This window comes from Manihot esculenta, chromosome 3 (genome assembly GCF_001659605.2).
Source record: "Manihot esculenta cultivar AM560-2 chromosome 3, M.esculenta_v8, whole genome shotgun sequence".
Lineage (NCBI taxonomy): Eukaryota > Viridiplantae > Streptophyta > Magnoliopsida > Malpighiales > Euphorbiaceae > Manihot > Manihot esculenta.
Window position 1 is genome coordinate 7,882,375 of NC_035163.2, and position 27,410 is coordinate 7,909,784.

Genomic DNA, 27,410 nt, shown 5'->3' on the forward strand with positions numbered 1-27,410 from the left:
GATCAACACCAAAGAGCTCTCGATCGAGCCACTAACAAAATGGGCAAAGGGTAGCTTCAACAAACCATAAATGTTGTAGAAAACATAGAGGATGTGCACTTTAACGAACCATCACACCTATAAGACAAGCCTTTGTGAGCCATCAGTACAACCTATCAACATAGTAGGATAGAGGGAAGCATAAATTTATGAAATGTCCACCTACATGCAAAGAAAAACAACAGAAAACCAGAAAAAAATATTATAGAACAACAATGCATATCAAAGGTTCCCTCAACAATATCCACAAATCTATCATCAAAACAAAAAGAAGAAAACACCACTTAGTGGTTTTGGGGAGCCTACTCTCTAAGCAGTGGGGAAAAGCAGACTTCCTTCTATCCAAACCTCTTTCTATTCGGAAGGAACAATGGGAAGTTGAGAATCCGATAAACTTGACTCTCAAAAAATAGAACACTTAGGAGAAAAGTCTCTTTCTAAAAAAATGAGAGAGATGACAAATAAAATACAGAGATTTACTATTTAGTTTGTGAGTTTTGCCATTATTAACAAGTCAGTCTCTTAAGTTTTAAGAAATGTATTAAAACTTCCTTACATAACTAAATCTTTATCCACCAAGTCCTCCATCCTCTTTTTCGTTAAAAAAAATGAAAAATGAGAGAAAATTTTTAAAATTCAATTTTGTTCTCTTTAATTCCATCGTAAATATGAGAAAGAAGAGACATATTCTCTTAGCAAACTCAACTAACCGATCAACAAATCGTTTGCATTCTCTAGATTCTCTGCAAATCAATCCAAACCGAACTTTCATGGACCCAACAATCAGCGACATTTGACCATCGATAAAAGGCATGCTTCCCTTTGCCAAGAGTTTGTAGACGCGAAAGCCGGACTCATAAGGACCTGAATCCATAAGTACACATAAGAATTGGAATTTCAGTTCAACAAATTTCAACGAATGGTGGAATTTTTTAATAGTAGAAAAGAGGTAAAAGAGGAAAAGAATTGTGAGAAGGAATATGAAGAGGATAAAAAATTAGTGGATTTGTGATTTATTGTTGGGTCCTATTGAATATCTAATGGTTCCTTGATGCATTAGCTCCTTCTTTTTGCTTGTGATTAATATCCGTAAAAGATTGTAGGGGAGAAAAATTAGGTTTTCAAATTTTTTTTTATCATTTTTTATATATTTTTAATGGAGAAGAGTACAAAAAGATTTAGTTGTTAATGGTTTAATCATGTAAAAACGTTTTAGTATATTTCTTAAAATCAAGAAATTGACTTATTAATAATGGTAAAATGCAGAGACTAAATAGTAAATCTCCCATAAAATGCATAATTATAAAAAGAGTTAGTGACCAAAAAAACTCTATCCTTTTTTTATTTTTTCAATTATACCCTATCTTTTTATAATTTTCCAATTAAACCCTATATTTTTATATTTATTTTAATTACACCATGCTGTTAAATTTTTCATTAGAAATTAATGTAATTGTCACGTTATTTGATATGTCATTGCCACGTCAGCGAAATTCAAAGTACAATTGATTACAATTTAAAAGATCAGAGTTTAATTGATAAATTTTTAAAATTTAGGGTGTAATTGTAAATTTTTTTTAAAAGTTAAATTTTTTTATTATTTCTCATAAAATTAAAATTGATAATATTAAAAAATAATTTATAGTATTATTATATATTTTTTAATTTTATCAATGATTTAGTATATTAATTTTATTTTAATTTAGTTTTGAATTAAGCTACACTAGTTATTATTATAATTTTAAAAAATACATAATTAACAATATAATTGAAAATAAAAAAAATATTATTTTAAAAAATATATTAAAAATAGTTATAACTATCTTATTATTTTATATTGTCATCATCGGATTATCAAAAATATTATATTTATTTCATTTTCTTACGATATAAAATATAAAAGGAGAAAAATTATAAAAATAAAAATATACTATTTTTACACTAAAGTTCTAAATAATTAATTGCATTCATTCTATTTTTTACTTAAATATCAAAATGGCTGCCATGCACAGCCACCGCTACCTTACATTTATTTATTACAGATCTAATCCATCACAATATAATTTTATGTTTTGACACATTATAAAATATAATTAATATAAATTATTAATCATACACTTTTTTAAACCAATGATTATTAGTATAAATTTAAAAAAATTAGAATGTGAGTTAATTTGAATTAAATTAAAATAAATTAATATAGTAAATCATTGATAAAATTAAAAAATATATAATAATAATAATAATAAGGTAAATTATTTTTTTAATATTATAAATTTTAATTTAAAAAAATAATTAAAAAACTTTAACCTTTTAAAAAATTTATAATTACATTCTAAATTTTAAAAATTTATTAAATAAATATTAAAATTTTAAATTATAATTAATTATATTTTAAATTTTATTAGTGTCAAATGATATAATATTTTTATTAATTTCTAATAAAAAATTTAATAATAAAATATAATTAAAATAAATATAAAAATATAAACTTTAATTAACAAATCATAAAAAAAAAATTAGATGGATTTTTTTTAACTTTTAACTCTTATAAAAATGAATTAGGAACGGGCGAGAATAAGATCTCGTTCCAAGCAACTTTTAATATACAATAAAAAAAAAAAATCACACATACAGAGACAACGGTTATACCCTCAGCCTTCGGACAAAACAACCCAACCCTCAGACACCAAACTCCCATTTCTACTAAGAAAAAAATAAAAAAAGCCAAAAAAGCAAGAGCCTTTTGCTTTTTAATGCTCTCTCTCTATTTGTTTATTTTTCAAAAAAAAAAAAAAAAAAGTCTTGATTCTCTCTTTCTCTTTCCTTCTTTTCTTTTTCCTGGAAATTGTACTCTCTTTTCCTCTTATCCCTCTCAGACTCACTCTCTCTAATCTCTTTCGCTGAAGTGGGTAAAGGAGGAGAAAGAAAGCAGAGATGAAGCAGCATAAGCGTAATATGGAGGAGATGAAGAAATGGCCCTTCTTCTCATAATGGCTCAGCAGGGCAAAGCTTACAATGCCAACACTACCCTTAGTATTAGCGCCTGTATCAGCCTTCTTAACTCTTCTACCACCAAACACCATCGTCACCACCATCAACTGAAGGCAATGTTTCATGACTTTCTCGGCTTGAAGCCGCCTACCATCGATTCCCCTGTCGTTTTGGCCTCTAAGAACGCTGATGCGTCTCCTTCTGCCTCTATCTCTGTTGGGGCTGCCTCTTCTGGTGGTGCCCGTGCTCCCCTTTCCACCACCTCTGATCTCGCCTCTGGTACGTTTTACATCTTCTTCTTCTTCTTCTTCAAATTTCTCTAGGTTTTGTTTAGATGATTTTCTTGTACCTTTATTTGATCCTTTTTTCTTTTCCCCTTAGCGAGTTTAAAGTGTTTTGACCGTCATAGTGAAATGGACACCCTTTTTATAGTTCAGTACTTGATACTTCATATAGGAATGAATTAACTTATTTTACTGGGTAATTTTGATTTTTGTTTCTAGATGGGTGAACTGTCTTTGTGTGTGTGTGTATGTGCTTAGGTGGTTATGATTTTCGCCTGATAATGTAGAAAGACTCTTTCAAGTAGTGGAACTGGTATCTTTTGTTATGAGTTAGTTTTGGTGAGGTCAGTAATGGGGTTGGTAGCTTTTTGTTGTTTCTCCATTCTTTTCTTTTATTAACTTATCATCCTGCTGCTTTCTGAGATTTCTTTTTCTTTATTGTTTTACTGTAATTATTTTACTTCAGTTGACTGGTTCTGCTAAAGTGGTGTTCTTACGCTTTCTTTAATTAATGCTGTTACTGCAGAAGAATAAAGTTGTTTAAAAATGTGCATTTCACTCTTTTCCTTTTGAAAATTACTTATTATTAAGTTGACAAAATTGATTATGCAGCTTATTTGCTACTGATAAAAAGAGGAAGAGAACCACATTTGCCACTTAACCCTTGTGCATTTTTTTGTACAACCGCTTTGTTTGATGATCATGCTTGCTTTATGTTTCTTTTCCTTTTTTGGGGGACTTTCCATTATAGGCTTATTTACTCTGCCTTACTGATCTTGAAGCTGTGCCCATATTTAAAAGATTACAAAATTGGAGATTCTATCCATTGACGTTGAAGTTTGATTTATCATTAATTTTAATAGAAAGGCAGGTTGGAAATCATCTTGAGGGTATTCCGTATTATGGTCCAAGGAGTGACATCTCTTGTTCTGAGATAAGCAACAGATTAGCAGGGAGTAAACGAAGTAATTCAGATACTGCCTTCACAGGAACTTCTAGGGATGGGATTCAACAAATGGGCCATGACTCACTTGAGAGCCTGCATTTGATGAAGGCATGCTTTAACAACTCATCATGCTGTTGTCCTTTGACTTTAATGTATGCCAAAACCCCTTGCATGGATGTTGTTATTTATGTTTATTTGATTCCTATTCAAATTTAGATGCTGAAGAATGGAGGTGGAGGAGAGCGACCTAGAAGGTCCAATGATGACGAAGTATTCTATGGTATGCAGACAATGAGACCAACTTCTTCATCTCTCATTCTGCAATCTTCTTCTGTTGGTAGACTTGATGCTAATGTTTCCAAGTGGGAGCGATCTATTCCCATGGGATCAGCTATACAGTATCCTCCTCGTGCGGGTCAGTTTGTTCCTTTTATGCATCAAGTTCCGGCAAACAAATTCAGGGATATCAATGCTGGTCCGTCGATCATCTCTCAATCAGCTGCTGATGAAGGATCTAGAACTGGAATTAAAGGTCCTGGCATTTTGAGTTCTATCAATGCTGGCAGTGTTGTATCCGAGAAAAATTCATCAGGGGCTTTGCCAAGTGGCAGCAAACCTAAGTCTGGAACTCATATTTCAGAGCCAGAGTCTTCAACTCCAGGGTAAATTCAATGATATGATCCGTTGTCTTGCTATTTCTTATTCTTAAAGCCTTTGATTTCTGAAAAAAAGACTTATTGCCATGTTATGATCTATTTTGGCAGTCGGCAGGGTTTAACATCAGCTAGTCGTCAGATGACTATATTTTATGGTGGTCAAGCTCATGTTTTTGATGATGTGCACCCAAACAAGGTTTGCTGCACTCTCTCTCTACACACACTGCATGGTCACACAAAAAATACAAACCAAAAAGCTTATGTTGCTTGCTCAAGGAATCCGTTGGCTTTCATTGCTTTTGTGACTGAAACATATTTAGACAAATCCACATGGTTGATGTCACTTGTTTAATCTGGCCATCTTAGCTATAACTGAGGGGACCTCTTGCATGATGTTTGTTGTTTAGGAAATGTTTTCTATTGTTGTGAACTCATTTTGCTGCTGTTCTTAGTGTAACATGCATGTCTTTAAATATGAAGCTTGTGGTGCTTAGAAAATATTGAAAATATCAAAGAAAATGTTTAATTATCACCGTTATGTTGGTCATTTAGTTTTCACTTTCTTCTGAGGGTAAGCACGTCGGCCGAAGTGCTACAGCATCCAAGGATGTTACTGTGACCATGATAGAGCAAGGAGAAACACACAGGAAATGGTGAGCACAGAGTTTAATCAACGAAACCAAAATATCAACAGCAACCAGGATACTCAGGTCACCAAAGAAACTACAACCAGAGTTCTTAACCCAAGTTTTGCTAGAAAAGAAAAGAAAAGAAAAGATGAAGACATATATTGCAGACAAAGAATAAGGAAATGACTGATCCAAACAACCAGCCTCAGGATACACTCCTATGCAGAAATAACCCTCCTGCCCATACAAACAATATTCTCCATAAACCCCCCTCCTTGCACCTCCCTTTTACCCTCTTCTTTTAAGAATCAAAATATTCTTCCCTTGTAACTAATTATGGACAGGTGTGCTCTATACCCAAATCAGTATCGGCCAATTCCCATTCTTCATATATTCCTCTCCTTTTGCCTTGTCCTTTCTCCCTTCTAGAATACACCCTAAATGGGTGAGGTGTGTCCCTCCGGTCTTCCCCAAATTTTCCACACTATCATTGCTATCCAGTTCAGCAAAAGCCTTGTCCTCAAGGCTGGAATAGGGAAATTGTCCACGAAAATCTGCTAGATCCAACCAGGTTGCCTCTTCTGCAGACTGTCCCTTCCATTGTACCAAGACTTTGGAATGAGATGGTTATTACCACGAACTTGCCTTCTCTGATAGATGTGATTGGGTTCTATGAGAGGATCCCGAGTCTCTCCCATATTTGCTGGTAGCTGACTGATTATAGATTGAGTGCCCACTACCTTCCTCAATTGTGAAACATGGAACACCGGGTGAATTTAGGCTGATTTCGGTAGCTTCAACTTATAAGCCATAGCTCCAATTCTGCCAAAAATCAAAAGGTCCATAAAATGCGCTGGCAATTTTGCTGATGCTTGATGAGACACTGTGGTCTGCCTATGAGGCCTTAATTTAAGAAAGACAAAATCACCAATATTAAACTCAAGATGTTTCCTCTTTCTATTAGCATATTTCACCATTAGTTGTTGTGCACGAGCGGGATTGAATTTTAATTGTCTAAGAATCTCATCTCGATACTACAAAAAATTAGACACTACTTTCACTTTAGTTTCTCCTAGAAGGAAATGTTGTAAAAGAGGAAGGTCTCCCATAAACCGCCTCAAAAGGAGTCTTGCCAATAGAACACTCGAAACAAGTCATGTACCAATATTCAGCCCAATAAAGCCACTTGGACCAGCCTTTTGGTTGCTCAAAAGCAAAACAACGAAGGTAAGATTCCAAACAACGATTTAGTATCTCTGTTTGCCCATCCGTTTGTGGATGATAGGCTGAATTATACTTCAATTGAGTCCCTTGGTTGCATCCTGAACGCCTCCCCTTGTAGAGGAATAAGGGATCTCTATCACTGACTATGGAGTGAGGTACCCTGTGGAGTCTTATGACTTTGGTAAAAAGCTCAGCGACACATCTCGTAGTAAAAGGACGTCTTAAAGGAATGAAATGCCCAACTTTCAACAAACGGTCTATCACAACCAGTATACGATCGACTCCATTCGATTTCAGCAACCCTGAGATAAAATCATTGGAGATGTCTTTCAATATAGCTGATGGAATTGGTCGGGAGATTGTGCTTCGTATTTGTGGGTCTGGCAAATGAAACAAGCTACCACATATTTCTGTATATCAGTCATCATACCCTTCTAATAAAAATTCATGGCCATCCTGAATGACCTCCTTGTGGAGTTGAGTGGAATTTCAGAGATTAATTTGGTTATCCAAGGAGAGGAGGCAGGCAAGGATAATCTTCCTTTGTAATAAAGCGTATTCTGAATCAATGAGAAGTGGGGGTGCTTACCAGAATTCTCTCGCAATTCTTTGATTATCTCTCTTAAGGTGTCATCCTTTTCGACCTCTGAAGCAATGTGCTCCAATCTCCCCACTTAGAATTGAAATGGCATTTGTTGAATTCCACATCGGTTGTGGAAAGGGGTAATGTGCTCCTTATATGGGCCATAGGCACTCTTTTCCCTTGAACTAGCTTTTGGGGTGAGTTAGGCCTGATCCAAATTTAATAGGATCAAAAGCCAGTTCTTCTTCCTCTTCCCTCCTAGAGAGAGCATCAACAACCTTGTTGGTTTTGCCACTTTTGTACTCGATATCAAAAATACACCCCATCAGTTTGGAAAACCAATATTGCTGTGGTGGAGTACTGACTTGCTGTGACAATATGTGCCTCAAACTTTTCTAATCATTTTTCAGCAAGAATTTCCTCCCAATCAAGTAGGCTTGCCAATGTTGTATAGCTAAAACAAGAGCCATTCACGTTCATAAGCTGATTGAGCAGTTTGCTTTGCTGAAGAAAGCTATGGGTCTATTTTCCTGCATTAGATTGCCCCTATTCCACTTCCTGATGCATTACACTCGAGCACAAAGGGTAAGCTAAAATTAGGCATTGCGAGCACAGGAGAAGAAACGATTACTTTCTTGAGTCAGTTAAAAGCTAGCTGTGATTCTTCTATCCAATGAAATTTAGCCTGTGATTCCTTAATAAATTCGTGTGCGGACGAGCTATCTTCCTATATCCTTCTATAAACTGTCGGTAGTACCCCGTTAACTCGAGAAACCTCCTTACTGCTTTTATTGATTTCAGAATCGGCCATCGGAGGATTGCTGAAATTTTATCAAGGTCCATCACAACCCCTGCCTCCGATATAACATGTCCTAAGTAGTCAATCGAACTCTTCCCAAATGAGCATTTCTTCTTATTCACTTTCAACTGATTTTCCCTCAACATATCTAAAACAACTTTCATATGCAATAAGTGTTCATCCCATCCTTTACTGTACATTAGGATGTCATAAAAAAAAACAAGACAAACTTTCTCAGATGGCTGCTTGGAATGTGGCTAGGGCATTTATGAGCCCAAATGGCATGACCATGAATTCATAATGTCTGGAATGAGTCCGGAAAGCCGTCTTGTGGATGTCGGGGGCTACTACCCTGATCTGATGATACCCAGATTTCAGGTCTAATTTAGAGAAAAATTTTGTACTGTGTAACTCATCTAAGAGCTCTTGAATGACAGGAATTGGGTACTTATTTGGTACAGTGGCCTTGTTTAGTTGGCGGTAATCAACACAAAAACGCCAGCTCCTATCCTTCTTCTTAACCAACAGTACTGAACTAGAATAAGGGCTCATGCTTAGCTTGATTACTCCAGCTGCGAGCATTTCAGAGACTAATTTCTCTATCTCATCTTTCTGCAGGTGTCCATATCTATAAGGCCGAACTGAAATTGGGCCAGTCTCGGCATATAATGGAATTTGATGATCCTCGATTCTTTGTGATGGCAGCTGTTTAATTTCCTACTAGCTTATTCATAGCTTCCCTCTGCCTCGACTTCAAAACATCTTTCCAGTTTCTTGTCTTAGTGGAATATTAGATGGGCCATAGAATTGCCGAGAAGGCTACATCTCTCGTCTTCCTTAAAGACCGCATTGACACTTGCATGCGATTCAATGAAGTCACCCTGTAGACAGATCTTCTGCCCATTTTTCTAAAATTTCAGAGTCATCTTTTGCCAATTTGCCTGTACCTCTCCTAAAGTCTCAAGCCAGGCAACGCCCAAGATTAAATCAACACCACCTAGTGGGAAAATGAAGAAATCGGCACTGAAGAATTTTGGGAGAAATTTTTGATTCTATTCCAATTGAATTGATCTTTACAAGGTTTGAGTATTTATACACAAAGAATCAACCTAAATTAGGAATATTTACAATAAGAATAAAATCCCTTAAATTAAGTCTAATTAGGATTTTAAAGATTTGAATCCTCCTAATTAGGTTAACACTCCCCCTTAAGTTAGTGCATAGATATCGCACGTGCCCAACTTGTAAACCAAGGTATGGTAGGTCTTGTTGCTGTTTATCGGAAGTCGCATAATATAACTTTAAGACACCATTTATTAACTTCTCTTTAATGAAGTGTCGATTAATCTCTATGTGCTTCATTTGGTCATGTTGAACTGGATTGTGAGCTATAATGATGGCAGCTTCGTTGTCACAGTACAAGAGGAGTTTGTCTCTATCCAATAGTTTCAATTCCTCTAACAATCTCTGCAACTATAGGAGTTTACAAACACCTTGTGCCATCGCTCTATATTCCATCTCAACACTTGATCGAGTAACAATACTTTGCTTTTTGCTTCTCTAAATCACAGAGTTTTCTCCTACAAGTGTACAGTAACCACTAGTCGACCTTCTATCATCAAAGGATCCAGCCCAATTTGCATTTGTGAAATGTATGCGAAGATGATCGTGTTTAGAGAATTGGAGATCTTTTCCAGGAGCAGACTTCAAGTATCGTAAAATGCAAAAAACAGCTTGCATGTGAGACTTACGAGGATCATACATAAACTGACTGACTAAGCTGACTGCATATGCTATGTCTGGTCGAATATGCGAAAGATAAATCAATTTGCCTATCAACCTTTGATATTTGCCTACCAACCTCGATTCCCATAAAATACTACAGTTTTCCTAGGTCTTTAATTTTAAACTCTGAGCCAAAAGCTTTTTCAGTCCAGTCATCTCTTCATTGTCATCCCCATATCCACTGATTCACCAATCCCTACTTGTAGCTTGTGATTGCTCTCAATGGGGGTTTCTGCTGGTTTGCAACCTTACATACCAATTTCTTCTAAAAAATCCAGAATGTATTTTCTCTGAGAAATAAAGATTCCCTTTGATTTGGCAACTTTGATTTCCAGAAAATATTACAGTTTTCCTATATCTTTAGTTTCGAACTCTTGAGCCAAAAGTTTTTTCAATCGAGTCATCTCTTTAGTGTCATTCCCTGTCATTACTATTTCATCAACAGACTATAAAAAGAGTAATTTTACCCTTGTGATGTCTGATAAATAGGGTATGGTACTATGGTCAGCATTGCTTTGTTGATAGCTAAAAGAAATCATAGCTTTACTGAATCGATCAAATTAAACCAAGCTCTAGGTGACTATTTCAACCCATACAAAGCATTCTTTACCCTGCACACCTTTCTTTGTATTTTTTCATCAGCAGATCTAGGAGGAATTTCCATATACACCTTCTCCTTCAAGTCTCCTTGAAGGAATGCATTTTTCACATCAAATTATTGGAGATCCCAGTCAAGGTTGATAGCCAAGATAGCAATACTCTAATTGAGTTTATTTTGGCAACAGGATCAAATGTCTATTAGTAATCCACTCCATAGGTTTGAGTGTATCCCTTCGCCACTAGTCTAGCCTTGAATCTTTCAATTGATCTATCTGCTTTGTGTTTCACAATGAACACCCATTTGTAGCCAACAAGTTTCTTCCTAGATGGGAGAGTGATAAGCTCCCAGGTCTTATTTTTGGCAAGTGCTTTCATCTCTTCAATTATTGCTTCGTTCCATTTAAGATCTGCAAGATCTTCCTTCCAATACTGTGGAATAGACACAGAGGAAATAGATAAAACAAAGGCTTTATAGAATGGAGACTATTATAGGTTATAGGAAGTAAATATGTTAATATAAGAAGTAAATATTGATAGACGGATCAGTTGCTTAATCTTAGGATTGTATAATCATAGACTTGATTTTCCTTCCTGTTTAAATATCGTCTCTCATGTGTAAATAGGTTGTAATATCTATTGTGAACTACAACAACAAATATTATCCTTCTGCATGGTATCAGAGCCACTCTGGGTCAGACAAATTGTGCGGAGTTAGTGGACCTGCAAAGAAAAGGGCTACCCGTGTGAGACGAGGTGGAGCCGCCTGAGGTACTAGAGAATCACAATACCCGAGGGTCCGGTCTTGGTTAGCAATTGTATCTGATTCAGTTGCGACGAGAACGTCGCAAATTTAGCAGGGGAGAGTGTGACGTCCACCTGCTAGCTTGTGGATTCTGTCCAACATTTGGATACTTAGAGCTCTATTTATTTTGGGTTATCATGAAGGGTAATATTTGGAGACTTACGGCTCTGTTCATCGGATTACCCATAAAGGGTACCATTTGGAGACTTAGGGCTTTGTTCATTTGAGTTACCCATAAAGGGTAACATTTAGAGACTTAGGGCTCTGTTCATTGGGGTTACCCACAAAGAGTAACATTACCCATAAAGGGTAATATTTAGAGACTTAGGGTTCTGTTCATCGGGGTTACCCATAAAGAGTAACATTTGGAAACTTAGGGCTCTGTTCATTTGGGTTATCCATAAAAGGTAACATTTGGAGACATTGGGCACTGTTCATCGGGTATTGTTCAAGGGAACTGTTCACGGCTACTGTTCACGGATTTTGTTCTTCTGATCCTTTGTTTATTTTGATTGTTTTGGGTCGGTTGTGAAGGATAATATTTGTTGTTGTATTTCACAATAGAGATTACAACCTATTTATACATGAGAGACGATATTTAAACAGGAAGGAAAATCAAGTCTATGATTATACAATCCTAAGATTAAGCAACTTATTCGTTTATCAATATTTACTTCCTATATTAACATATTTACTTCCTATAACCTATAACACTCCCCCTCAAGTTGGAGCATAAATGTTAATCATGCCCAACCCTTTTCTTTGAGCAATTGATTTATTTAGATCATCAAAAGGCTCAAGGTTTAGGGATGGCTCATTAGATAGAGAAGAGGAAGATTCATGACACTGAGTAAGCTGCACAATGGTTTTTTCTGCTTCTGTTTTGTCCCTTCTTAAGTATCTTCTTAAATCTGGTTTATCTAAATGCTCAATTTAGTCACCAATAGTCTCTCCTATATAATAGTCTCCTCTAGAGTAAAACGTTCTAGAGTTATAAGACTAAGAATCATTTCTTCTCTCTCATTGTCCTCCCCTTGAAGAGATGATGGGGCAGTACTAGGTTCAGTCTCTCTAAATGTAACATCAATATTGACAAGGTACTTTCTAGATGGAGGGTGGTAACACTTGTAACCTTTCTGTGTGGGAGAGTACCCAACAAACACATATTTAATAGCTCTCGGATTGAGCTTCCCACTTGTCTTAGTATAAACAAAACACATGCATCCAAACACTTTTGGTGGAACAATATAAGCATTTTTCTCTCAGATCAGTTGTGGGTTCCACTGTCATAACCATCAGAGCCAATGAAGCGATGTCCCTTCCATGCTTACCAAAGCCAAAGAAATTTTAAACTCCTCCGGAATACCTTGAATCTCAAAATACTGTTCGGTTCTCGCCAACCATCCCACAGGGTTAACATCATCAAAATTCGGCATCTCAACTTTTTTTGATAATGAAGCCACATCTTCTAATAATAACGGTTTCTCAACGGTTCTGGTATTTGAAATGGCCACTCCACCTGTTCTGGACGATATTGGTGTCGAAGAATCTCCTACATCAGCAACCCCCTTTCCCTTTCATCATTGCTGAGATTAGAGATTCAAGTCTTGCTGAATCTCTGTTCCTTCTGCTGTCGAAGCTGCTCCTGACCTCCTCTTATGGCAGCAACAGCTTCTTCTAACTTCGTGTAACCCTTTTCTATCTGTTCTATTCTCTCCTCCATTTGTGTTTTGGTCATAAGTGGGATCCGGCAGGTCAAACCAATTTGATAGAACAAGGAGAAACACACAGGAAATGGTGAGCATAGGATTTACAATGAAACCAAAATATCAACAGCAACTGGGATACTCAGGTCACCAAAGTGTTGATTTTATTGATTTAGAGAGAAATATTCACAGCAAGAAAATGAAGAAAGATATGTTGCAAACAAAGAACAAGGAAATGACTGATCCAAACAAACAGCGATACACTCCTATGCAGAAATAATACTCCTGCCCATCCCTTTTCTTTTAAGAATCAAAATATTCTTCCCTTGTAACTAATTCTGGACAGGTGTCCTCTATACCCAAATCAGTATCAGTCAACCCCCCTTCTTCATATATCCTCTCCCTTTGCCTCTTCTTCATATATTCCTCTCCTTCTGCCTTATCCTTTCTCCCTTCTAGAATACACCCTAAATGGGTGAGGTATCCCTCCAGCCTTCCCCAAATTTTCCGCACTATCAGACCATCATAATTCAGGTTGAGAAAAGATCAGCTGGCATAATCTTCCAGTGAAATGCTTAATCATACTGCAAAGGGGGCTTGCAAGTTTCCCTTCCCATTCTATAATTGCTTTTAAATTTTAGTTTAGGATTTAGAGCTGGATATAGCAAATTCAACTTGCACAATTTTTTTAGCACATTCTTCAGGTAATCAATTAACAGTAATTGAGAGGCTTACTTAATTTCGTGAGTAAGAATTCTCCCATTTGTGCTCTCTTTTTTGGAGCTTCCACTGGCATGAATAAATGATTCACAGCTTGTGTGTATTGATACTGTAATTATTTGGAAATCAGTAGGCATCCTGCATCTCAATAAGAGTAACGCTGCAAGGCTTGCAATTTGATTAAAACTGGGACTGGCTTTGGGGCCTTCATTGTCATAACTTATAAGGGAATAGATGAAATATGGTATTTCAAGTAAAAAAATTTATTTGTTCACGTTTGAGACACTGCTTGATATGAGCCACTCATAGCAATGCACACAGTACAAAATTTTGCTTCAGTGCATACAATCGCGAGGTCCTGTTTTTGTCTATTCCTGCATGTCCATAGTTGTCAAATCGAGATTCGAATTAAGAATCAAGAATCAAAATCTTCATTTTGTGAATCGAGATTGAGAATCGAATCGAATCGTAAGATTCAGAAAAAAAATTTAAAAATTAATTAAAATTAAGATATGTTCTAAAAAACATATATGAAAATATTATAATATCATATTTTAATAAATATAGATATCATTTATCTAACTAAAAATATGTTATATAATAGAGTAATATATTTTTATTATGTTATATAGTTTTATATTATGTAAATTAGGAGCTCTTGAATTATACATAATGATTATCATTATGTGTGTGTTGAAACTCTCATTTAAATTATATCAAATAATTAAATAATAAAAAAGGATAGTGTTTTCCATTAAAAGATTACAATATATTAATATAAAATGTTATAACTTGACAAATATAATTTGAGAAGTAAATGAACTTAAAAAAAAAAAGAAAGAAAAAGAAGAGGGAAAGGGAAAAGAATGGATGATGGAACAAAAATAGGTAAAGAAAAGGTTTATGTGAACTTTTTATAGCAAAAATGAATGAATTCTGAAACTAGCAACCTTTTAAAAAACAATCCCTTGAATCGAGTGAAGACTCTGTCATTTCATATTAATTCACTTGATTCTTTCAATTTAGTCACAATTTAGGTATTTGCGATTTGTGCCATTGATGTGAATTGTTAGGATGTGAAATCGAATTGTGAGATTCCAATCAAGAATCGTAAAATTCTAGTATATTTAGGATTCACCCTATAGATTTGATTTGATATGGTAGGAAATAGATTCAAATCTTATGATTCAAATCAGGAATGTAACAGTCTAACAACAGTGTGCATGTTGTCCAGTGAAACATCAAGGTACTGGATCATGAAGTTGATATTTGCTTCGTTCAGAACTTGCTCTAATTTGTACTTCTTTAGATATCTGGAATTGCATTATTGCAGTTTCTATTTTAAATTTTGATTTTTCCTTGTTGCTGTCAACCAAACTTTCAATAACTCTGAATATCACTGTGCCAGCTAAAAGCCGAAACTGATTGTTGGTTGATGAGATCATTGACCTCTGTTATTATGTGCAGTTCTAATGTAGTTTGCTTAGTTGTGTTTCGTTGTCAAATTGGAAATTTCTGGCTTCTCCTTTTTAAAGTCAACACACTTCAATTTCTATCTTCCTCCATGTCTGAGTGGGACAATTTCTTCTCCACATACTTGTTGCTGTAGGTTTCTTGAGAACACATTTCTAGTTCTTCATTCCCTTCATTCATTTCTGTGGGCCGTATTCAAATCAGTGCCTCGACACAATTTAGTGAGCAATGATTGATTTGCTTGACCTTAATAATTTCCAGGCTTCTGGATATTTTGGCTTCAGTCTGCTACTTAAAATGTTTAGTTATTTACCTGAGTCTTGAGGCTATCAGGAGGATGGTTGTGTGTGCCCTAGGAGCATTTATTATACGTGCTTGGCCACTTGTCATGGTCCAGGTTTTCTTCCCAGTTGAAAAGCAGGCACTGTTTGAAACTGCTAGTAAACTCTTTTGTTTACTGTCCTTCTGAAGTCCTTAATATCTAAAGGAGAAAAGAAAAGATCCTCAACTCCTTACTTTGCTCTAAATAAGTAAGGGACTGGTTGAATCATGTTACTGCATGCAAGGGAACAAAATTAATCAATTTAAATGAAAGTTAGAAAATATTTTGCATTAATTTGCAGCTGCTCTCTACTATTTGTTATGTATTTCATTGCTTGTAATTGTATAGTTTTGCTATGCAATCATGGTTGATGTGCTAATTATTATTGTTTTGTTCATTAGATCAATTTTCTGGTATTTAGATATATGCTGTATGTGAAGTGAATCGATTTTGAATGACTTTATAGATGGATATTTGAATATTTGATGGATTGTTTTACTAGAATTTCTTGTGTACTACGCACAATATAATGTCCAATGGCCATATGGACACCTTTACTGGAGGTATGACTTACTACTGAGAGTTTTTATTCTGCGTTATCTTATGGAGTTGTGTCTGCATTTATGTGAATAAATGCTATATATCTTCATTATTTCTTAGGAAATTTCTGCTGTTGCTTTCTATGTTACTTGGGTTGTCTGTAACAGTTATTATCGATAATTTGTCTTGGTAGTATTTCCCTAATAGTAATGTCTATTGGCACTTGCATGAGAATCCATGTTTCAGTTTGCACTCTCTCTTCTTAATCAAGAATTCACTAAACTAAATTGTATCATTTATATTGAGATACTTTCTATACATAGTCTAGATTTGTAGTGATTGCGAGGTGCTTAAATTATGTGATATGATTAGGCTATAGTTATGGGATTGTTTTTATTTTTTACCCATTATGTATTCTTGCAAGTAGTACATATAGCCAATTGGCTTGAGTGGAATAATAAAAAAGCATCTTTCTCTCAAAATCTACCTTTCTCTCTCCCTTTTCATCACTTTTTCAATTTATGTCTTTTGAATCTTGTTCATCTTATTTGTTCATGTATTCTCTAGTTTCAATGATTATCCTCAACATACTTTGTGCAAGGAGTTGATGTCAGCAGTAGTATGCTTGTGACAATTGGAATTTTACTGTCATTCTTTCTAAACTCAGTGATTTTCAAACTTAGTAGATGGAAGGGCTAATTTATAGTGTTTTTACCTAATCTGAACACAGTATTGCAGTTTTTACTGGAAAACTTTTGCCCTTTGGATGTATTAATTGTTTAACAATGTCACTTGTTCACCTATTTCTTTCCCTTAATGTTAGTATTTGTTAGAAATATAAAACTATTCTTGTGGATCTCTGTCTACAAGTTTGAACTTTTAGGTTGAGTTATGTATTAAACAGTATTGGAATCTCTTGAACCAAAAGGTCTATTAGAATTCTGGCTGCCCCTTTTATTAATTAAACATATCAGCACAAGTGGACTAGTGCTTGAGCGTCAACCTTCTGATGAAGGTGACATGCACAAGCATATCCTTAGAAACAAGATGTATGGAATCTCTTTTGAATGGGCATAATTCTACATTACCTTTCTGTTTACTTGCTTTTTTTTGCCTTGTATATGCTTGTATGCTTAATTTCTGGTGAAAACAACAGTGTCTTTAAGTAAAATTATTTTCTGTTATTGGGGAATCTATTCTCTGGCACTAAGTGAAGTGTATCAGTTTATCCACTGAAAAGTGTTTGCTTGATGTTACTCGAGCATGCCATTTTCTTTGACCACTGTATGCTACCTAATCTATTTCAGGCAGATGTTATAATGGCCTTAGCAGGATCGAATGGAGGATCATGGTCAACGACATACTCGCCAAAACCAACTGTGAAGGCAGGTGGTGAAACCAGTGGAGAAAATGAAGCAGTAATGGCTGCCAACACGGCATTCCGATGGAGGTCATCAGGCACTGCTGCAGTTAATACTACTCAAGGAGTTGGCTCCGGAGACCGAATCCCAACACCTACAGGCAATGCATCAATAATTTTTTGCCCACTATTTTAGTTTTAACTTTTGAGTTAGGAAGTGAATCTTTTTTAAATTTGTTGTCTTTGATGATTGATTGCTGAACTTAGCAGGTAAGCAGGGCAGCATTATAACAAGTGAAGAGATAAAAAACCAAGGTCAGGCAGGAGAAGCAAGTACTGAAGAGAAAAGAGAGGTGTAAGGCAAAGGAAAAGATGAGATTTGGATTGTCTTGTTCATAGAGAACTTAAATGAGCCATCAGATTCATGATCAGATGTAGACATGACCATGATTCTCATATGATTTTATGATTTTAATTTGCTTGAAATCAAAGAAGCATTCCAACACTAATATTGGAGTTGTTTTCAGATTTCAATTGAAGTTTCAATTAGAATCAAGTGAAAAAAAGTAAATATTATGCTATGATTATGGTCCATCAAGTGAGAAATTATCATTCCATTAAGAGAATGAAATTTAATCTCTTAATTTCATCAAAAAATATATTTAAGATTCATATCATATTAAATTAAGTTCATAACAAATATGATTAATAAAATATTTTTATCTTTTTTCAAGCTCAAGCCTTACCTATCTTAATTCATCAAATGAATTAATTTTTTTTAAAAAATCCATGACCTACATGGATAAAATTCATTATATGAATTTAATTTTTTATTTAATATTTATGTTCTATATGGATAGAATTCATCACATAAATTTATTATCTTTCCCTATAAAAAAAAGATTTTTAAACAAAAGAAAATTCGGTTATTAAAAGCTACCTACCCATCTCAAAAATTAAATAGTAACCACATTTTTTAAATCATTATGATTAAATTTAGTTTAAATCATACTAGAGACTTATAACTTGTGTTGTTAACTAAATTCATTAATTAACACAATTAATTAAATATAATTAATTAATTAATTAATTATATCAAAATTGATCGTTATGTGTATGGTTTTTTAGGTTCATAGTCGATTGGTAATGGAATGGAAATGATCTCTTCACATATCTCGAATAACATCTCATGTAATATTAGTTCCTATAAACGCACTATGACTACCTATGAACAATAAATATATTATTCCATTTAATATGAGTCATGATTATATATTATTATTGTAACGACTTGAAAATTGAACTGCTACCGGCGCTAGGGTTCAGGTCGACTTAAGGTCGCTAGAACCCGTAGCAAGTCTACTATACCTCCTGTTACACATAATATAAAACTAAATATGATCATAAAAACATCTCATAAACTAAAACTCGACATGAGTATGTATCATAAGTGAAAACATAAAACTCATACTAGAGCTCTCTAGTATGGTCAATATTACATGCCTCAGTTTGCTTCAAACATAACTTAAATTTTAAAAGTTTAACATAAGAATATCATAAACAAGGGATTATATATATAAAAAGACTCGGGTGAGGCATAATTCTAATCCATAATATGAATTACATATCCAAAGCTATATTATTACATCAGAACTGTACCAAATAACTCTGCTGACCTCCTGAGCTAATTCTAATCCTGCAAATATAAGGTTAGGAGAAAGGAATAAGTTATAAGAGTTTAGTAAGCAGAAACATAAACAAAAACAGTTTAGTAAAACATATGATTGCATGAATATATCATAACACAAACAATTCATATCAAGATAGACTTGTCTCTAGTAACCCTCCATAATTCCATTTATGCCCGACCCACAATGGATGCTCCTCAAGACTTCCTCTTTAATATAACATAGCATATCCATAGTGTCAAGGGCATATAATAGGCAACTTTGGTCTTTCCATATCCATCATAATATATCATAGTATGGTCGAGGGCTAGTGAATCGTCCAACATCCATCTACAACAACAATTAATTATGCAGTGCATCATATTCGTGAATTTTAATACAAAACAACATAATCATATACACATGATATTCGTGATGTATGAGTGTATTTAAAACATTTTATTCTCTTAAAATAATAGTTTAGTTTAGTTTTACTCACATTTAACTGACGCAAGTCTAGTTCTAGAGTATTTGTCTTACGGTTTCCAAGTCCATGTCCAATATAAGCTTTATGAATTAAAATTCTCTTTTAATTCATCACAATTGTAGTTCATCTCATGAATTAATTTCTTCATTTAAATTAACTGTTTATTTGTTTGAATTTAGTTTTAGGGCGTATTATGGACTTGACAATCTAGTTACAAACTGAATTCTTTAATTCAATTAATCAATTAAGTACTTTAATTAATTAATTGAAATAATTTATCTTGCTAAGAGAGGTCATATTGTGTGTGACCTTTTATATTTATAACTAGACTAATTAATCTTACTAAGAGAAGTAGGGGAGAGCATATTTCGGTCTAAACCGAACCGAACCGGTTGATTTCGGTTTTTCAGTTCGGTTTTTCAGAATAATTGGTTTGGTTCGGTTAATATATTTAAAATTATTCGGTTTTCGGTTCGGTTCGGTTTAAACATGTTAAATAACCGATCAAACCGAAAAACCGATTTAGTGGCTATGCCCGAGCCCAAGCCCGAGCTCTGGCCTCTCGTACCCAACCCAGCACCCCAACCCCTCCATCCCTTTCGGCCCCAAGCCCAACCCAGCAGATTTCGGTTTGAACCGAACCGAACCGAACCAATTTTTATCGGTTCGATTCGGTTCAGTTATATCTTCATAATTTGTTTTTTCGGTTTTTAAAATTTTAACATTTCAATTTTCAGTTTTATTGGTACGGTTCGATTCAAAACCGAACCGACCGATTTCACAGCCCTAAAGAGAAGTCATATTGTATGTGACTAATTGGCAATGAGAATATCAATGCTCGAATATTTATAAAAACATCTAAATCATTGTAATTCTTATAAACCAAGACCAATGCCTACAATATCGAATGTCATGATTACCCAATTACTAATGAATAAATAATTTTACTCTTAGAACCTTGATCATACATATTGTACATTAAAATTTATTCATTATAAAGTCTTAATCTAAGCTAAAGTCATGTTAAATATCAAATCCTATTATTTTGAATCGTATAGGATATGGGATTTTATTCGTATTTACTTACGGTAATAAATACTATCTTAAATGAGTAACTATCTCTGTACATTTGATTTGAGCCAATACATATATATGGATTATACAAGTATGTAAGCGATATCAAATTCAAACTACCTACAAACAAGATAATGACATTATCTCATATAAGAGGACTATACTATTATGATCTATATGATTTTACATTGTCAAGTGTGAAATCTCACAAGTACCACATGTGTGAATCATTTAAATCCCACATATTTAACCTACTTATCATATAAATTCTTAATTTATTTGTCCAGACACATATTCTACGACACGAGATTCACCAGTTTACATTCATTAGTATCTTATTCTAATAAGTGGAGACAAAAAGAGGTGGTAATCTATTCGAATGGTTCACACCTAACGAAACATCCTCGAACAACACTAGTACTAGTTATCTTTGTTACTCATATTCGCTTGAGATGGGATTGCTAAATAAAGCTAACGACTTTAAAGCTAACAGATAAATTCATTTTAATGGTTACATTAGGAATTATTATTTATGAAGGACAACATATTGATATGTTGTATGACATGTTGTTAAATTTAGATCAGACCTAACTTACTCAAAAGTTAGCTTAAGGGGAGGAGTAAGGGCATATTATTTTCTCTTTCAAACTGATGTGAAATTTAACACACCACATCACGTCCACAATTATATTAGAGTATGATATATTTATGAGAGGTCCAATATCGGATAGAAAGTCTTTGATACTATATTAAATTTATGTCACATCTAACTCACCCAAAAGTTAACTCAAGGGAGAGGAGTGCTTAAAATTTTTATAAAAAAAATTATATTATTTCTATTTCAAACCGATATGAAATTCAACATATATTTTTAATATTATTAATTTAAAAATATAAAATTAAATAGTTTAAGATATTTTTTAATAATAATAATTGTAAAAAAGAAATAATAATTAAGTTGAGAACGGCATTGAATACTAAAATAATACTCGAATTGTAAATGATTTTTTTTTTTTTTTTTTTTTCTGAAAGACCATTCGTTGCTGTTCATATCGACCCCTTTGTACAGAGAACGTGAGAGTGCAAATTGTACAGTTACCCAATTAAATAATAAAGACAAAAGAAGGGTAAAGTTTGTAAAAACTCGTACACTTTGGGATGTGAAAACAATTTCCACCACCAACTATGTTAATGCACATTAACAAGTACACGGACTGTGTCGCTAAATGATTGGTCCATATATTTTATAGTTTATTATTACAAATTATAAAAGAAAAATTCACAGTATTAGTTATTTTTTATAAACTCAGCCAACTTCCAAAAACATGTCTAACTTATTTTTAAATTCCTTCTTTCTTATATAAAGAAAAATATCGATTTTAAATTCTGAATATAAAATAATTTTTAAAATTAAAATTTACTCTTTTATTAAAAAAATTATGTCTAACATGACATAACCATTAAGAACCCAACTTCAATTTAAATTTAGGTGAGCCAGATTTAAATTCCTCAAATTTTGAATATCTTTTTAAAAAAATTAAAAAATTATGTTCTACAATGAAAGTTGCCATATTTTGTAATTTAAAAATTTTTATCGTCTATTAAAAATACACTTACATTCTAACTACTCTTATTTACAAATAACAATTTTATAATTTTAAAAAGATAATTTCTTTATAAATAATTTTACAAGAAAAAAATTAAAAAATATTTTTATAAAATAATTTATGATTTTATTTCTAAAAATTATAAAAAAAAATTAAATTAAAGTGAATTTTTATAAAATTCTTAATTCTAAATATAGAAAATAGCTTTTGTTAACTTTTTTTAATGGTGATAAACACATCATTTATATTTAGAAAACAAACAGAATATTTAAATTTAGATAGTCAAAATATTTATTAATGTAATATTTAAATTTAATAGGAGCAAAGTATATATTTAATTATTTTAAATTTAGTATAATTATTTTAAACTAATTATATTTAAATATAGTTAGATTTAGTAAAAATAATAATTTTAATTTATTAATTTTGAATTTATTAATTTTTTATTATTAAATCAATAAAAAAATTAACTTTCTAAATTTTTTTAGGAATAAGAGAATAAAAATAACAATATATTAATGAAAATTGTATTTAATATATTTTCATTTAAAAATTAAATTTTAGGAGGGCGATGATCCTTGCCTACCTTCTCTAAGTCTGTTATTATATCTTCCATTACTGGTGGACATGACGGTTCACACCCTGAATCGAATTAAAATCAAACTAGCTAAATTTAAGATCGAATCGATTAATTAATTTTGATTTTTGAATTAGATTCGTTTCTGTCTCTCTCATGTAAATTAAAATTAAAATCAAATCAAAATTAATGATTCGATTCGATTTCAATTCAATTTTTTATATTTTAAATAAATCATTTAAAAAAATTATATCACTTAAAATTAAAATTAAATTATCAAATAATTAAATTTAAATTTATTTTTAATTTAAAAAAATATTATATATATTTAAATATAATATTATTTTATTTTTTTATATCATATAAATAAATAATTTTTACAATTTACTTATTTAATAAAAAATATATTTAATAATATTTAAAATTTATATTTATTTTTTTATATTTTATTTAAATTTTTTACTTTTAATTTTTTTAAATCAAAATCAAATAGTTAATTTATAATTTGAATTTAATTAAAATCAAAATCAGAACTGTAAAAATCAGTAATATGAACGCCATAAAATTGGAGTAAAATTAAAGTGAAACTATTAAAAATTAAAATTATTTTTAACTGTTTTTAAATAAATTCAATTTCAATTTAATTTAAAAAATAAATCGAATATAAGCAAGAAATTCCATAAAAAAAATATACACAATATAGTTAAAGAAAAAACATTACCTCCATATGAAAATAATTATTTTTATTTGAAATTTAAGAATTAAAATTTTTATAAGTTAAAAAATTTTAATTTTAAATGTAGGCTACAAGAATATTCATAAATGAATGAGTGTGGTCATCAATTTAGAAAAGTGAAATTCGTAAAAGGCGCATGTGTAGGAGACATAATAATTTTCCTGGTTGCCGTACAATGTAAAATACGTACATAGACCCCACCCCTTTCAGTCTACGGAACATGCACACAGCTGAAAGTCTATATGCTTATTTTCAGTCAAGCGGGTCATATTTTGTTAAATATGAAATCAGCGTCCAATAATTTTTTTATTAGTTTTTTTAATTATATTTATTTTAAAAATATTAAATTTTATTAAATATTAATAAATATTTTAAAATATTCTTTTTAAAAAAATATTATAATAATTATTTTTCACTCTCATCCCAAAAACTCTAAATCTATCACCCATATTACATTCGGTGTCCGATTTCGACATAACAGCTTCTATCGCAAAAATTGCTAAATTTATCACCCTTATTGCATCGATGCCCGATTTCGACCTAATAGCTTCTATCCCAAAAACTGTTAAAGTTTATCACCCATGTTACATCGGATACCCGATTTTGACATAACAGTTTTTATCGCAAAAACTGCCAAGTCTATCACCCATGTTACATCCGGTGTCTAATTTTGGCCTAACAGTTTCTATCGCAAAAACTTCTAAGTCTATCACCTATGTTACATCCGGTGTCCGATTTCGGCCTAATAGTTTTCATCCCAAAAACTGCCAAATAATAATTGAGATAATAAAAAAATAATAAAAATTATGAAATGCGGAGAATATAAAAATAAATTTAATAATTGATAAATTAAATAGTTTTATTCAAATTAATATATATAATTTTATTTAAATATTAAAAAATAATATTTAAATTAAAACACATTAATTCATTTTTAATTTTAAAAAATATATTAAAATATCTCTTTACTTAAAAAAATAGTCTATTGATTAATTTTAACGGTTAAATATTTATTATTTAATATAATTAATCTTTTAATTTTAAAAGATATATTAAAATATTTTTAAAATTTTAAAATAATTTAATAATTAATTTCTCTGATTATATTTCAATATTTTTTTAATATTTAAAGATTAAATTTAATAAAATTAACTAATGAATATTGAGATAAATGATTCAATAATTTTTTCTATTAAATGAGATTGAGGTTTAATTCTCATAAACGAAATAAATACTCATTAAAAATATTTTATTCTATAATGAGTTGATTAATAAAATAAAATAAAATAAATAAAAAAAATTAATTAATATATTTTTTAAAATTTTATAAATATTTTAATATAATTTTCAAATTGAAGCTACAGTCTTTCTTAAATAATTATTTTTTAAAAAATTTTTTTTAATCTTTATAAATTTTATTATGATTGAAAATGTCATAACTTCATTCTCACATGAAAGTTAGGAACTACGCATAAGGAACCCCTAATTAGACACGATCGTGGGCTTGGTATCCATTCAAAATTAGACCAGAAATTGAATCAGAAATGCTCAGCTTGATCTCGGGCCTAAAAGGAAAATATTCTTAAAAAATCTGAACCGTTAAAATTTATATTTAACTATTTATTTATTAAATAGTTGCAAATAATAAATAATTATATAAAATCTAAATTTAATTAAAACCCATTATACATTAACCAAATCTTTTCTATTAGAATTCAGATCAATATATCTTTTAACAAACCACTTCAATAGCCAGATTTATCTCTAATTAAAAGAAAAATAATTATAACATTTTATATTAATGTTAATAAAAGACCAATACTTAGGAAACTATTAAATTTGGAACTCAACTGATATTTAAAAGTGTACATTTCATCAATTTGATTTAAAATCGAATCGAACTCAATAAATTAATAATTAAAAATTAAAATTTTAATATTTATAAAAACTATACAAAATCAAATTTAAATAGAAATTAAATCAAATCGAATCGATCTGATTCCGTTTGATTCAATTTAGTTTAGTGGATTTAATTTTTTAATAAATTTTTATTTTTTATATATTTTAAAATTTAATTAAAATATTTTAATTTCAATTATATTCTAATCCCTTTATAGTATAAAAAATAATATATTATCTTCTCTAATTAATTTAATTGATTACAAAGATATTTTAAACTTTATAAAATAATAATAATGTTAAGTATAGTGGAAAAGAATAGGAGGAAGTTATCTCATTGGCATTTGGCAATTAATAGTAAATAAGGCATTTTAAAAGGCCAACAGAAAGAATAATAATAAATACGGAAACAGGTGATGGCTCTCCCAATAAGTTAAACTAGGAAGTCAACAAAACCATACATTTTTTGAGAAAAAAACAAAACCGTACATTTCACTGATAAGATTGTTTTTATTCCATGTGGGTGAAAACTCTAATTTTCTGAGATATTCACACTCACAAGAATAGAGCTTATAATTATACTTTTTTTTTTACACAATTGATTCCAACCGAAATCCCAATTCAAAATCTCTTCGGAATTCACAATCTGCCCTGAAATTCAATATCTACGATTTTATGTCTAATTGTAAAAGTGACCACTTAAAATTATACCATATTATTTATTTTTCCATTGAAATGAAGATATAATTTATTTATACAACATATTAAAGAAATAAAATTATAATTATTTATGAGGTAGAAATAAGACCTGATGTTACATGATAATAATTTAAAATATTTTATGAGCTGATATTATAAAATAAAAGTAACATGATAAGGAACTAATAAATAAAAAATACAGTTTTGTTTAGAGAATTATTACAAATACAAAATGTTACTATTCTTTAACACTAGGGGTGAGTAGTATTCAATTCAAATCGAAAAAATTGATCGAACCGAACTGATTTAAAAATTTAGTTCAGTTTTTTATACATTTCGGTTTGATTCGGTTTTTAATTTCAAAAATTTCAGTTATTTCGGTTCGGTTCGGTTTTGATCAGAAAAAAACTGAAAAAATCGAACCGAACCGATTAGTAATAATAATATATATTTTTAATAATATAGAGAAATTAAATAATATTAAGATTAAAATATTTTAATTAAATTTTAAAATATTAAAAATAAAGTGTAAAAAATAAAAAAATATTAAAAATTAAAACCGATCAAACCGAATCGAACCGAATCAGACCGGTTCGATTCGATTCAGTTTCTGACCAAAATCGATTCGGTTCGGTTTTCATAAACACTAAAATTTCAGTTTTTAATTTATTCAGTTCGGTTCGATTTTAAACCAAACCGACCGAATGCTCACCCCTATTTAACACTAATACTCTAAATAATCTATTGTATTCTATTTGCTTATTATTGTACTGAATTGAGTCTCGGAAAACCTACGGTCTCGCATTTTCTCTTTTACAAGTTATAACCAATTACAATATAATTGTATTTTGATTACATCATCAATCTAATTTCAACAATATCAAAATTGAATATTATAATTTTTTAATAAAAAATTTATATTTATTTATTAATATTATTCACATTATAATTTTTCGAATATAAATTTATAAAATACAAAAAAAACAACACTTAAATTAATTACTGACCTAAATCAATATTAAAATATATTAAATTTGAAACTCAATTATTTAAATTTCGTCAATTATTTTGATACTCAAATAATTTAAATTCCATCAATTATTCTGATATTCAAATTTCATTTATGATATAATTATATTGTCTCTGTTTAAATTCTATCTAATATATTTTCTATGACAATCAATTTCATAATGTACTCCTCT

General features: G+C 31.3%; 1 protein-coding gene across 2 annotated transcripts; it reads left to right on the top strand.

Annotated features, from left to right (window-relative positions):
* The first annotated feature begins 2,809 nt into the window (after positions 1-2,809).
* Positions 2,810-17,971, top strand: LOC110611759 (protein TIFY 8). 2 transcript variants are annotated; one of them, XM_021752213.2, is made up of 6 exons: positions 2,810-3,312; positions 4,181-4,371; positions 4,480-4,925; positions 5,028-5,115; positions 17,410-17,623; positions 17,730-17,971. In XM_021752213.2, the coding sequence occupies exons 1-6, from the start codon at positions 3,015-3,017 to the stop codon at positions 17,819-17,821; spliced, it is 1,329 nt and encodes a 442-aa protein (XP_021607905.1). In that variant the 5' UTR covers positions 2,810-3,014; the 3' UTR covers positions 17,822-17,971. The 2 variants fall into 2 exon arrangements, with proteins under 2 accessions (XP_021607905.1, XP_021607906.1); XM_021752214.2 differs by having other exon boundaries at positions 2,812-3,312; positions 17,733-17,971.
* The last annotated feature ends 9,439 nt before the right edge of the window (positions 17,972-27,410 follow it).

What these genes read in the sequence shown, in the direction of transcription:
- LOC110611759 (XM_021752213.2), top strand. Translation starts at nt 3,015, where the DNA reads ATGGCCCTTCTTCTCATAATGGCTCAGCAGGGCAAAGCTTACAATGCC. An exon ending in CACCTCTGATCTCGCCTCTG is followed by an intron (nt 3,313 to 4,180) that starts GTACGTTTTACA and finishes TAATTTTAATAG; the next exon opens with AAAGGCAGGTTGGAAATCAT. An exon ending in AGAGCCTGCATTTGATGAAG is followed by an intron (nt 4,372 to 4,479) that starts GCATGCTTTAAC and finishes ATTCAAATTTAG; the next exon opens with ATGCTGAAGAATGGAGGTGG.